General features: G+C 40.9%; 1 protein-coding gene across 1 annotated transcript; it reads right to left on the reverse strand.

Annotated features, from left to right (window-relative positions):
• Positions 1 to 8,632: 8,632 nt before the first annotated feature.
• Positions 8,633 to 9,571, reverse strand: foxb1a (forkhead box B1a; the record flags this gene model as incomplete). Its single annotated transcript, XM_083762593.1, has 1 exon — positions 8,633 to 9,571. The coding sequence occupies one exon, from the start codon at positions 9,569 to 9,571 to the stop codon at positions 8,633 to 8,635; it is 939 nt and encodes a 312-aa protein (XP_083618719.1).
• Between the last annotated feature and the right edge of the window lie 4,159 nt (positions 9,572 to 13,730).

Below are 13,730 nucleotides of genomic sequence, written 5' to 3' on the forward strand. Positions count from 1 at the left end.
TCTGAACATTTCAAAACAGCCATAGGGGAGGTGTGTGACTTAACATAAATTAGACCACCAGGGAACGGGTGAGATCTGAAGTAGTGGAAGGGCAATATTGCAGATAAATGCACCGAGCATAAAGGTTCCACACCAAATAGGGAACAGAGAGCAAAATCACACCGACTTGAACAATAGCTAAAACTGAAACCTTTTGACAGTAAGGCTGTCACCTCGTCTTCTCCACGTGTTTCACAGTGATGTATACGTAGTACCGTACCGTATATGAAGGGCCATGTTCTGTATGCTTGCCTTTCAAGCAAGAAAACAAAGATGAGAGTGATTAACAACATGTAGAAACAATGAATGTGTGTTGGGCTGCTGTACTGCTGAGAGGAATTAACGTGGTGTGTGTATGTGTTCTGTTTGTTTTTGATTGACTGAGCCGTATGTGTGTTTGGAACGGGGCCCTGTGAGCGTCAACCCAGCACTGCTTCCCAGTGAAGAGTACACTTCAACTGTGATTAAGTATCCAGGAACGCAGAGGTTACCAGTAGCTGCTAATTAACCTCACATTGTGATCACTGACAAAGAAACAAAGGAACAAAGTGGAATTTCAATGCAGGGAGATTACCACCGTCACAATGAGCGCAGTGCTAGATCACACACTTAATGGGGATTTTCACACCGGCCATGACAACATGAGATTAGATCAAAGACAGATGAACCTATATTAACCAAACAATGACACCTTGTTATGCAATAACAAGTAGCCATCTGGGCCTTGCTGTGTCCCAGGACAGCGGACGGTTCCAAGTGCACAATAAATCTGCTAGACGTCAGGGATACATCTCCCTCAACAAGTTCTCCGAGACCGCATTTGATCGCGAGAATAACTTTTATTGCAGCTTTGTTCTGCAGGGAAGGAGGTAGCATCCTTCCTCAAATGCATCCAGACAAAGAGGAAATGAGCTGTCGGCTCTTAGCTGCTCATTGTTGCCGCTGTTTCTATACCCTACCGGCTGAATGGCAATTACTGCTGACTTCCTATCCGGCATGGACGCCAGGCTGACTGTGGGTGCCCTGACCCTGCAGTATCCAGAGGGGAGAGACAGCCGCTGTCAAAACTCACACCTCTCCCTGTTCCCTCGGGGAAAGCTTCTCCAGCTGTTGCCCCCACAGGGCCCTGCCACGCACTCCTGCTAATCAGCTCTCTCCTCTCTGGTAGAACTGGCCCCCAGCGGACACAGGCCCTCTTCTCACCTCTGCTACCTGGTGCACCTTTGAAGTGCTGTGCAAGTGTTAGTTTATGGTTGTAGAGGGTACGATAAGATCCCAAGGAAAGGTGATAAATGAGCTTGCTGTCGCACAAGTAAAAGGGGGAAATAGCAGGCTGCTAAAACCCACAGTATCTGTTACAGATCTAACACCTAACAGCTAAAGCACTTCAAAACAAAATAACATTCTCGTGTCAAATCTGTTAAGTACCTTCATTAAAGGGACTTTTTTGGGATGAGTGACTGCAATGCATCCCCTCACTGAGGGTGTGAACAAACATTTGGACAAACTCAGATACGTTGCTTCTTGAAAGTTGAATAAGTAACCAATACCCAGTATATTGAATCATAATTATAAGTAACCAATACTCCATGCGCAACAGATTTCACCGTTTGATTATGACTAGACATGCTGAGACAGAATATAACATGTTGACTAACAGAGCACACACCCTGCGTAGAGCATACCAGATTAGATTCACCTATGTCAAAATAAATGTATAAACATGGATTCAACGCCACAGCGGCCCTAAACCAGCCCGTGCACACACTTTAAAGAGTCCAAAATGATTGTAATGTAATGTAGGGCATACTTGCCACTACTGCTTTTAAAATCAAATCAGTCTTTTTTTTTTTCAGTAAAAAAAAAGTAATGAACATAGTAGTGTGATTGGTGAAGCGTGGCTGACAGGGCTGGTGCCTGAGCTTTGATTGATGGCTCCGCAGCCAAGACTGTGGCTACATCGACTCTGTCTCAACCCGCCCAGAAATGTACAAGCTCAGGAGCCAATGAGAAGGGATCCTCTCTACCAGGTAGTGTGGTCACAATTTGTAAATTGCAGCAACTTAAAATAAGTTAAACTATGTAAGGTATTTTTTAACCCCTTGAACACTACACGTCCCTATTCTGGTGTGAACATTCAGTGAAAATTGCAGATCTACAATCTCACAATGCGGCACGTGGTGTGAGATTGTAGATCAGCCGTTTTTGGCAGAGTGGTTGCAGAGATACTAGCAGACCTTAATATAGTTGACTCTGGCCATCTCTGTATATGGCTTACGCCATTAATTGCACTATGAATCTGTTGACCTACTAAATGATTACAGTCTATTTGTGTCTATTTGTCCATGAGTGAACACTAACCCCCATGAGATCAATAAGGCGTACTGAAATGTCCTCTTTAATCAGTAGATAACCTTTTCCCAATTCCTTGAATAAATACCACTCTCCATTGTTACTGTTTTGTGACAATACACATTGTCACATTGAATAACAATTATCACCCCATTTGTCAGGGCCATCTGATAATCCCTGTTACAACACTCTCCATTAGCAGTCGTTCCCAAACTGGGGGTTGGGACCCCCAGGGGGTCACCCAAATTATTTGCAGGGGTCTCCAAATGATTAGCTTAATGTGTAACATTGTTTTCTAACTCAACAGTGAGAAAACTAACCAACATACATTATAAGTGTATATGGGGAATCTTTCAAAAGTGAACAATTTATTTACTTTTAAAGGAGAATTCCATGCTAGAATGCTTTCTTATCTTTCTTACCTTTCTTTGTAGTTGTTACGTCCCCATCAAAGAGGTCCAGGTGTTTTTTTGTGCAAAAACTCCTTATTGGCTATTTTCCCTACCATAAGCCCTCAATGAATTGCATTGCATTGAATGGGGCTATGGGGTGTTATGCTAATTCGCTTATTTCCATCGAAAGAAGTAGTAAAGTGTGCCGCTTGGGATAATATTTACATTATGAAGAGAGGATATATACAAAGAAATTATAATTTTGAGCGATGGAAATAAGTGAATTAGCACAACACCCCATAGCCCCATTCAATTCAATGCAATTAATTTAGGGCTTATGGTAGGGGAAATAGCCAATAAGGAGCTTTTGCACAAAATAACACCTGGACCTCTTTGGTGGGGACGTAACGACTACAAAGAAAGGTAAGAAAGCCTTTTAGTATGGAATTCTCCTTTAAGACTTGTCAAATTACATATAAAAAAGAGGGAAACATTTTGTAAATACCCAATCTACAAGCTCAGTAGCTCACTATTATGGCTATTTGCACAATATTTATTTTTTTATTTGCACAGAGTCAAACTAAACTAATGCCTAGAAATCCAAGTGCTTGTCAAGGTGAGTGGGGGGGGGGGGGGGGGGGGTTCCACTTTTGGGGGGTCACGGGCTGCTTTGGGAACCCTTGCATTAAAGGGCTGAGAATAAACAGATCCCCAAGGAAAAGCTCCAGAATAAAATGACAGAAGAAATTATAATTAAAAAAAATGACTAAAGTCCATCTTCATCACTTTTTCCTGTACTTTTCCAACGCCAAAATACTATGACTTTTGAGACTGCTTCTAAAGAATTTGAATAGCCTACATCATATACAAGGACAATCTCTTTGGTCCTCCTCACCAGACTCTAATCGGGAGATGCCGTGGCGTGCCGTGACATCAGCATAGCCGCTAACTTGCTGTTCCTGGGTGGAAATTTGCTGCTGCCACCCACTGACATAATTTGTTTCACAGTCACCACGCAGCAGCATGAATCAGATGTTGACATTCTAATTTCATGCACACATGGGTGTTTGGCTGAGCTGGTCTTGTGTGATTTTGCATTCCCCCAGCTCTCCAGCTGTCCACTTTATTATATATATATATATATATATATATATATATATATATATATATATATATATATATATAGTTGTAGTCTACTGCGAAGGTTAACTTTTCAGTTTGTATTTGTTGCAAGGAGCTCTATTCATGTCTGTAACAAGTCAGAGGTGAATGCCATGTCATCGTGGTGCTGTGCCTATGATTCCACACCTACGTCACACCGATCTGTCTGATCTCCCAAATGTCAGTACAAGACAACTTGGTCTGTGTAGAGGCCATAACTCTGTAATATAGTTTTCCTATCATCATCTCTGACAGTAATTCCAAAATACGAATAATGCTCTCTAGAGTAGAGGGTAGCAACGAGATTGGTTCAGATAGTTTCACTCACATACAGACTAAGAATGAAAATATGTACTTTGATATTGAGGCGTTTCAGGCGAGCACTTGAGACAAATATTTGAAAACCATGATTGTACACCAGATGGCTACAAGTAATCACGCTGCTGTCCCTGGGTTATGGAGTGTCAGTTAAGGCTAAAAATACAAACTAAGTACATTTTTTCCTCACCCATCAGCAGTCAGCCTCGTTGCTCTGTTTACCATGAAAAGATATGTTTACCATGGTCTGCAACACCGTCATAAAATATTTGTTTTACTTTGTTGTTTTTTCAAAACTACAGGTACAGTAGTGTAGAACATAGCCACCAGCCATGTTTGAAAATGTCAAAGGCTTGTCAGGGATTGCCACATTTGCAGAGTATAATTAATGCAAGTTTTGTCCATCATCGATTATTTTGCTGCTTCCGAAAGTCAGTGTTGACAGCCTGCTGTGTGAGAGAAGTTGAGCTATACCTTGTGGTATATATGTTTGACCGTGGCCCCGTTCTGTCAGGCGTGAAACTACAGTACAGAATCCAAGCACGCTAATCCAACACAGTACCCGACCAAGTTAATATAGTGAGCACAAGGTAGCAGAACACTGAGCAATTTCAAATAAATTTCCCCTGCAACAAATCTGACAACATTCATTAGGAGTGGGCATAAATCCACAAGATAAACTCATAAACAAATAAGTCATTCTCGTACGGTGAAAGCCAGATAACGTCCGGCGTTTTATATGAAACACTTGCGTCGCCTTGACAAATATCCAAACAATAAACACAGTAAATAACAGCATGCTGTCCATTGTGGCTCTCTACTTGGGGTTAAGTTGAGTTTATTACGGAGGCCACTGCCTGCATGCATTAAGCAAATCATAAATTATACATGCTAATTACCTTAGGCCTCCACTTTAATGAATTATTTTAATTAAACTACAACACTGTGGCTTTACACGTGGTCTATATTTCATGCCCTGCCTAAGATGACCTTTTTCTTTGTGTAAGTAGAACATAGTTGAAGGCACAAGGACAGTGTACACTGGTATTACACAACTAAGTTCATGTTAGAGTTAAGCCAATTAATTAACAGAATAACTAAGATCTAAGGAGGAACTTTGTATTTTCACATAAAAATAAAACAAATAAAATATTTGTATTTAAAAAAATATATATATTTTCAATTATTGACTGATGATTAGAGAGATTTCCTGCAGCTATTCTAATATTAGTGGAATTGCACACTATATGTGTGGTATATTCACAATTAAGGACACTGCTCAGAGAAGATGGCGCTTTCCAGCCTATTATGAAATCCAATGCAATGTACAGTATGTTAGGTGAAAGTGGCACGATAAGCGTTCAGTAACAGAGAGGAGTGATATATATTTTAAAGGGCTGACTTCGCCTCAAGCACAGGGCTGTTTGAACTACATATCACCTGTAACACTATATTGTTCCATTTTAACCAAACAGTAAACCTCAGTAGTGTTCATTTAAGTCAGAGGTTGAGGTTTGTAGTTACATTTTCACAAACCATTTTTCTGTGCATGCATTGAGAAGTCCAAAGAAAACAGACATGTTCTTTGCTTCCTTTTTCCAGCCACAGCTGAAGGTGTTTGTGTTCATATGGATGTACAATAAAATGTGGAGTGTTTATTTAACCCTGGAAGTGTAAGGGTGTACCTGTAAAGGTCCAGAGTTAATTTTGAATTTACCCTATAAGGGTCGATTATTTAAACTTGTAAAGTTAAATGAACACTTTTGATTCTGTTGCATGCAGGTGCATGACACCACACACCCTAAACACTGGGCATTTGACCAAACTGTTGTTTTTCCTTCATTCCTCAAATGAAGGAAAAACAAACGTGCAACCTTTTTTTAATAACATTGTATACCAGTCAATAAGGTAAAGGGTGATCAGAAGTTGCTTTTTAATGGTGAAGCTTCCAACATTAGATAAAGATAATATATATATACGTATACTAAATCTACTGATTTATATAGTTTTATACTGTAGTAGCTGATTGTAAAAGTAGGCTATTGACGTAATCTAGAGCTACATGTTTTATTGTCATTAGTGCAATACCAAGGCAAGTTGGACCCTCATAGTTTTGTGTACAAATGAATTCACACAAAAAAATGTGTTGCATCAGCATATTCCTAAATAAATGTAATGTACATTGTGCATTGGGTGAGATTGCTCTCTACTTTATTTTGTGACATATACTATATTCAGTTTTTATGAATTACAACATGTATATCTGCTTTAAAAAAAATACTCAATGGCTAAATGGTTAAAAGTATTTGTCAAGAGTAGACAATATCACAATTTCAAATGAAGGCTTGACACTATCGCACTTCAACACATTTAATCACCCATGAGTCAATACACATACAAATGCACAATGTTAAAAGAAAAGACAAGAAAAGAAAAAGCTAACACTGGTTTACAAACAGTCCAAGGGGGAGGGGTGGATTTAAATTCCAATAGGGTCTTGTAACTGGTTTCCTAGTTCCCCAGTCAGCAATGTGTTTGTGAAAAAACAGTCCTTTTTGTCTCGTTGAGAAAAGGCAAAATCTACATTGGTGGCCTAGTCTAAGTTTGCAATTCTTTGCACTTTCAATTCAAGTGAATGGGGGGAATGAAGTGGCTGGAGAGAGCCTTTATTTGATCTACTCGATTGCACAAAGTGACGGAATTCTAATGTAGGCTATTTGTTTAATACCCCGAGATGGGGGTGTTGCTTTTGAGAAGATGAAGGACTGGAACGCTATATATTTCCATGTCATTTGGAAGAGAACAAATGCCAGAATGTTAAAAATGCAACTATACGAATTCTGGGGGGAAAGAACACATGTGCCAAAACGCCACAAGTTCTCCTGATTAATATATTTTTTGGGGGAGGGAAAGAAAAACGGATCTCCCTCCATTATAATTTATTGGACTGAATATTTCTCAGTATAGCCTCTATTAGGCTATTTCTTTATTATGAGCTGTGATAAAATAATATAGGCCACATATAGGCCTATAGCCTATATAGCCGCGGTGTCATGATTAATTTAGACATGCAGCTTGGCCTACGTGTTGCTTCTCCAAATGTTTATTGTTGGGCTTAATTGTGTATAGCCTATACGAGTTGATGAATGAGCCTGGTTGTGTGCGCTGTGACCGTGGCAGCAACTCTGTGCATCCTAATGGCCTGTGCACGATTCATTTCTGTCCCCGGCACCGTGCGTGCTTCCCTCGCAGCCGTGGCGCTCGGGCTTGCAGTTCTGGCTGTGTGAAAGAAGATTTCTTTAAACTAAAAGAATGATTGTTTGTGAGCTGAATTCTATTGGATTACCATCGAATTATAATAAAATGCAAACTAGCATAATAATAATATATAGAAAATATCCCAAAACATTTGATTGTTTACTTCATTTTTAATGAGAAAATATTTTGATGACCAGTATTTTTTCTTCTTCAATTCAATGCAGACTATTTGCACACTTTTCAAAAGCACGCATGCTTGCAAAAATGAACAAACAAACAAAACGACAGCACCAACACAAATTCTGAACGCATGCTTTACCAAAACAGAAACGTAGTATAAATTTACAGCATCTGATACACATGGTCACCACAGCTTTTAAATTAAATGCTTCACAGAACATTTTCTGGAAAATAGATATCTAAAACATGGAACTAAAAAGTGCATTTTACAACATTTCAATATCACGTATTTGCAGTATTCACATCTTGCATTTGAGGACGTTTGACAATACTATACCTTTCAATTTTGAAAAGTTTTCATAAACTCGGATTGCTCGCTGTTTCACACATGATGATATAAGAACCAATCTAACCCTATGTCTATTTGGTATAGCCTACCCTTAACCACCATTAATTCCATCATTATAAACAAACAAAACTCTTAACAGTTTGCCTTGTATTTTCAATGACATTACAATGGTGACATCATGGAAATGGTGCAAAAACGAGTCGTTTAAAACTGAAAGTCTATCGTGGGAATTGCAAGCACTTGAAATAATAATCGATAACAACAAAACCAGATTTCAACATGTGTCCTTCCAGTGGCTCCACTTCAACAGTCATATTTGACAATGAACTGAAAAATAGAACTATCAAATAATTTATATTTTTGAAGAGCAATTTTGCTACACAATTCTGTGCTGGACCCTATATCACACAATTAAAGCAACACATTCAGTACATACAAATGACTCAATATGCAACTAAACTTCTTGCCTTGATCGCAGCCATATTTGTCCGACGACAAGAAAATACACTTTGGGTTTGGTAAAGGGCCCACGCGGTGTGAACCAACAGTTCATTAATTATTGGAATAGTTCGTAACAAGTTGGTCAGTGGACCGCCACCAGCGTAGAGGGGTTTGTCAGAGTCTCGCTCGGCGTGGCGGGGCTGCTTTGGCTCGTCGCTGTCTGCGGGGACGTCGGGCTCAGGGACTGCGGAGAGTTTGATAGGAACGCGGGAATGTGCGGCGGTAGCGCCGAGAAACCGCTCATGGAGGTCGGAGTGGGCTTTATGGGCATGGGGATGGCCGGTAAGGACTGTCCCCCGTGACACAGGGACTTGAGGGGCACGCCATAGGCACTGTAATCGCTGCTCGCCATGGAGATCGGGGCCGACGTGTCAATCATGCTGGTGTTGTACATGTGGGGCCAGGCGGTAGTCAACTGGTTGTGGATGGGATAGCCGGCGGACATGGACTGCATGGTGCTGAATGCAAGACTCCCCGGGACCTTGTACTCTCTGGCGATGATGTTCTCGATGGCGAACGGGTGCTTGAACGTCGAAGACTGAGACACTCCGAGATTGTAGCTGGACATCTGGGGAAGGTGCGTGCCACTGGCCGCCAGGGCGCTCAGTCTTAGTTTGGCTTGCTGTTGGAGGTAATGGGCAGCGTCGCATGGTTTACTCTGTGCCAGGTGTTCGGCTGCCATCATCAGCACCTTGAAACGTTTGCGGCGCCTCAAGAAACTCCCGTTCTCGAACATGTCCCCGCAGCTGGGGTGGAGTGCCCAAAAACTGCCCTTACCTGGCTGATCTGGGCGCCGCGGGATTTTAATGAAGCAGTCGTTGAATGACAGGTTGTGTCGCAAGGAGTTTTGCCACCGCTGGGTATTCTCTCGGTAGTACGGGAATCTATCCATGATGAACTTGTAAATTTCACTCAAGGGAAGCATCTTCTCCGGGCAGCTCTGGATGGCCATGGCGGTGAGGGAGATGTAGGAGTACGGTGGCTTCTGGTCGCTGTAGGTGTTTCTCCCTGGACGAGGCATCCTCGATGGATTTGTTTACAAAAAGTAAAAAGAAAATCGAATCTCCCTTAATTCCTTGAGGAAAACTTTGTCACACACTTCTTGAAAACACACGTTTCAATGTTCACTTAAATGCACGCCGAGCAGGCGCTGCTGCGCAAAAGTATATTGCGTGCGTAAAAAATAGTCGTCAGCGGTGCTGCTGGTTGAGCGTCTCTCGAGTTCGGAAACGGTCGGACGGTGCACATTTAAAGGACGAAGTGCTGCGAGTCTTTTTCTCACAAAGTCAGCCAGCTTGTCCCGCTAGCAGAATTCAATAGGCTTCATCTCTCACGTCCTTGATAAGACGAGCTAAGTGGACGCCTCCATGTCCTTCCTCTAACCATCTGATAGTTTTATGTGGTGACATGAGCGGAAAAGACCCCTGTAGAGGCGCTCCATTAATGTGCCACCTCTTTGCTATCACATGACAATTGCCCTGGGAGGAGGGGGCTGCGAGAAAGGCATAATCTGGTTTCATTTACACCTATTTACATGGACACCTTGGGCCAATAGAAATCATTTCCATTTGAAGACAGAAAAGGGGTGAAAAGGCTCGGCAACCGGAATTGAACTGCGATGTCACTCAGTGTGTGAAGGTATGCGTTAACTTCTTCTGTGGGCTAACTGTAAAGGGAGTTTAGGTTAATATGCAATTCACACATTTACACAGAATACGCAAATGCAGGGGGTTTAATTGCAGCATGGTATATTGCGACCAATAGGCCTAATTGATATCCATTTCCTATAATATTAGCTATATGGGATAAATATTGTTTAAAAAAATTGTTATAGGCCTACATGCATTTAGTAGGCTACGCTACATAGGCTTTTTTATATAAAGATCAGGCTGCGTCTTAATCTGGAAATTATTATTATTAATATTATTAATATTATTAAGGGCAATAATAATAATAATTAGTTAGTATAGTAAGATAAATATGTGAGCAAATGTAGGCTATTTAGCTACCCTTGGTTCACCTTAAATACTGTTTACGAGATACAAATGCCCGGGAAAATATATGAGTTGACCATCATTTTTTCCCCGGCTAATTTCACCGATAGCCGAGCAAAGGAAGCAGACTATATAAAAACATCAACACAATGCAAACAACGCTGTTCAAACTGAAACTTCATGAGGCAATCAATGCTATTGTGTTTATGTAAAGAAGATTGAAAAGTACTTCAGAAATGCAAATAAACCCTTTAGGGTGGTGTGGTGAAAACTGTATAAAATATCCATAAGTCAATTATATGAATGTGAAAACCAAATGGAAGCCTATTTGGAGCTGTGGCTATTCAAGCTTTTGGCCAGCGCGCACCAAGGGCCACCTTTCCGCATGGAGGGTTTGCAATACAGGGACCACACACACGCACACAGATTTGCTCATAATTTATGCTAATTTCCCTCCATAAATCCACAATACACCCCATCACCAGTCTGACGGATTACGAATAGAATCGCCTTGCAAGGAACAATTGTCGAATCGGTTCACAGCTATTTTGATCCAGAGCTAGAATAGACTTTATATACGAAATATGGAGATTTAAGCATATTTTCAAAAGGATGGAATTTGCAAAGAAAAATAAATAAATCCAATAGCCTATTCCATACAGTTCCCCCATAACTGGAAAAGTACAACTTCCGCAGGGGAAGTCAATGCCATGCTTAGCATGAGTTTTCTTTCATTAGTTTTTCTCCGAGGTGCTTTTCTAACACCTGTCATTCCCTATTTGTGTTCCGTTGAAAAGGTTGTGTGTGCACGAGGAAGTGGTCCAGGCGACCCACGGCAAGCATCGAGGATCATGACAATTATCAAATATATGACATATGGATTATTCATACTCTGTGTGTATCTACACCGCGGTGGTATAATTTATTCGTTTCGCTGACATTTAGGTATATAAATGTGTAATTAACAGCTATTCAAATGTACCACTGCTGCATTGCCCTATGACTATGTGATATGTTATATAAAAAAGATCACGTCTACGAGATTCAAATGGATTGTTGATATACTTTATAGGCAAGCAAACACTCGTCAAGCAAACACTAATAAATGCAACCAACCATTGTAATTGAAATAACATTAGATCCTGTTTGCTCTTCGTTGGATTTTAACTACCCTTGTGTTCTTAATTAAAGGAAATACTTCACCAGCCTGACATGACATGCACCCGACCACTACACCAGTATCATTCCTCCTTTATTTTGTGCGCATGGTCGCTGTCATGCAAATTAGGTGTGTGGCTATTGCAAGTTAACCGTTAACCAACTGAGAGCCAGCACTGCATATTTCTGCCTTTTTGCTCTTCAGGGTTATGGGATATCGGTGGGCCTTTTGTCCCCGCCGAAGGCACACTGAAAAATACCACCATGACTCTGAATCTGAATAGAGGCTCTAGCTGCTCCCAAACTCCCGAGTTCAAGCAGCAGTAGATCAACTATGCGCTATGTTTGGTCATTTGTAGAAAACGAACAAAGGTCGGGATAAGCCAAATTGCATTGCACTTGTGAACCGAGCCCTAGCCTGAAGTATCCTTTATAGAGGGGGTACCAAGAACAATTTTGTGTGAGCCCCAAAAAAGAAGGGAAAACAAAAGCACTTTCTGAAACATCTTAAAGTAGAGTAGTGAGGCGTGACATTCCCAGGGTGACGGGACACAAAGGCTGAGGTCATGGGGATGAAAAAGAGAATCAAACAGCTACTTTCACACGTCTGCCCTCGACTGCTGCACGGTGGGCACAATAGGAAACAAATGTTGTTAAAAGAGGATCGATTCCATTCTAAAGCAGCGAATGATAGCCAAACAATATTGTCACACTGAATCAAGTTGAGATATGCTGCCAGACCCCTATATGCCTATAGATTTAGAATGGGGGGGGGGGGGGGGAGTGGTAGCGGGTGTCAATGGAGCAATGCACAATGCACATTATCAACTGTATTTTAAGAAGCGAACCGATTAAAAAGTAAACATAAATTAGCTATTTAAACCCCCTGCATCTTTGCAAGGTTGGCATAGTATCACAGTGCTTATGCAACATAAATATAGGTTTATACAAGTAACCTGGAAGTCAGTGAACGGCAATTCCACGTGCAGCGTGCAGTTCACTTCGAGCCGAGGTTTCGTTTCCCCTCAGGTTGCTGTGGCACAGTGGCAGTGCACGGTGTGCACCTCACCCAAAACTATACGAACAACCACATTTCACGATTTCAGTTGTAAACTATATGTGAAAGGCATTATGCTGGCATTTTCAATCCGAAAGGCAGAACATTAGCAAACGGGCATATATGCCATTTGGGATTTTCTTTCGCCCGGTTTACGGTTTCTTTATTGCCCATTGGAGTGCTGATTTAAAGACGCAAGATGGTCCTGATATTAAGTACACGCTCCATCTGAGAGAACGCAGGTAACCCATACTTAGCTACTAATTCTTCAACCAATAGGCCCTATGCTTCTAATTAAGTCCATAGTGGTTTTAGCCCCCAGAGATGTTTTACGGTGCAATTAAGGACGCCCTGATGATAAGGTATGAATATTCAGGAGAATGACAATTAATTAGCAGACAGAGGGCTCTCAGAAGAGCCACCTCTCAATGGCGGGTAAATTTAGCCTACGACGGAATATTCACACCTACTTAAAGGCCATCTCATATCGCCATGAATTGCTGACTGCAAAAATCAGCCAATATAAAATAACATAAACATATATATTTTTCTGATGTATACAGCACACAGGTTTGGGATTAAATGGATAAAGGGGCACATGTGTCAGATAATGGATTTACCATGTGATATTATTGTATTTATTTAGCCAAAGAGGCAGGCTTAGTGCCGATGTCGCCTACTCATTATTTTCTGGATGACATCAGAGAGAGTACCTGGTAGAACACCTCGGGGCATTTAGAACATATGCTAGGATTATGCTTAATGGTCTAATTACATAAATTAGGCATTCATTATGTGGCACATCAGCTGTAACAGATATCTCTATTGTAGGCCTATACATTATAGGCAGGGAAATGTAATTCAATTTGTCAATGAGTATTTCCATCAAATGAAACATTACAAAAGAGGGAAACATGATAAATAAAATAGGAATAATAACAATAATAATAATAATAATAATAATAAAAGTG

This window comes from Protomyctophum parallelum (assembly GCF_964188405.1).
Source record: "Protomyctophum parallelum genome assembly, chromosome: 4".
In the NCBI taxonomy this organism is placed as follows: Eukaryota; Metazoa; Chordata; class Actinopteri; order Myctophiformes; family Myctophidae; genus Protomyctophum; species Protomyctophum parallelum.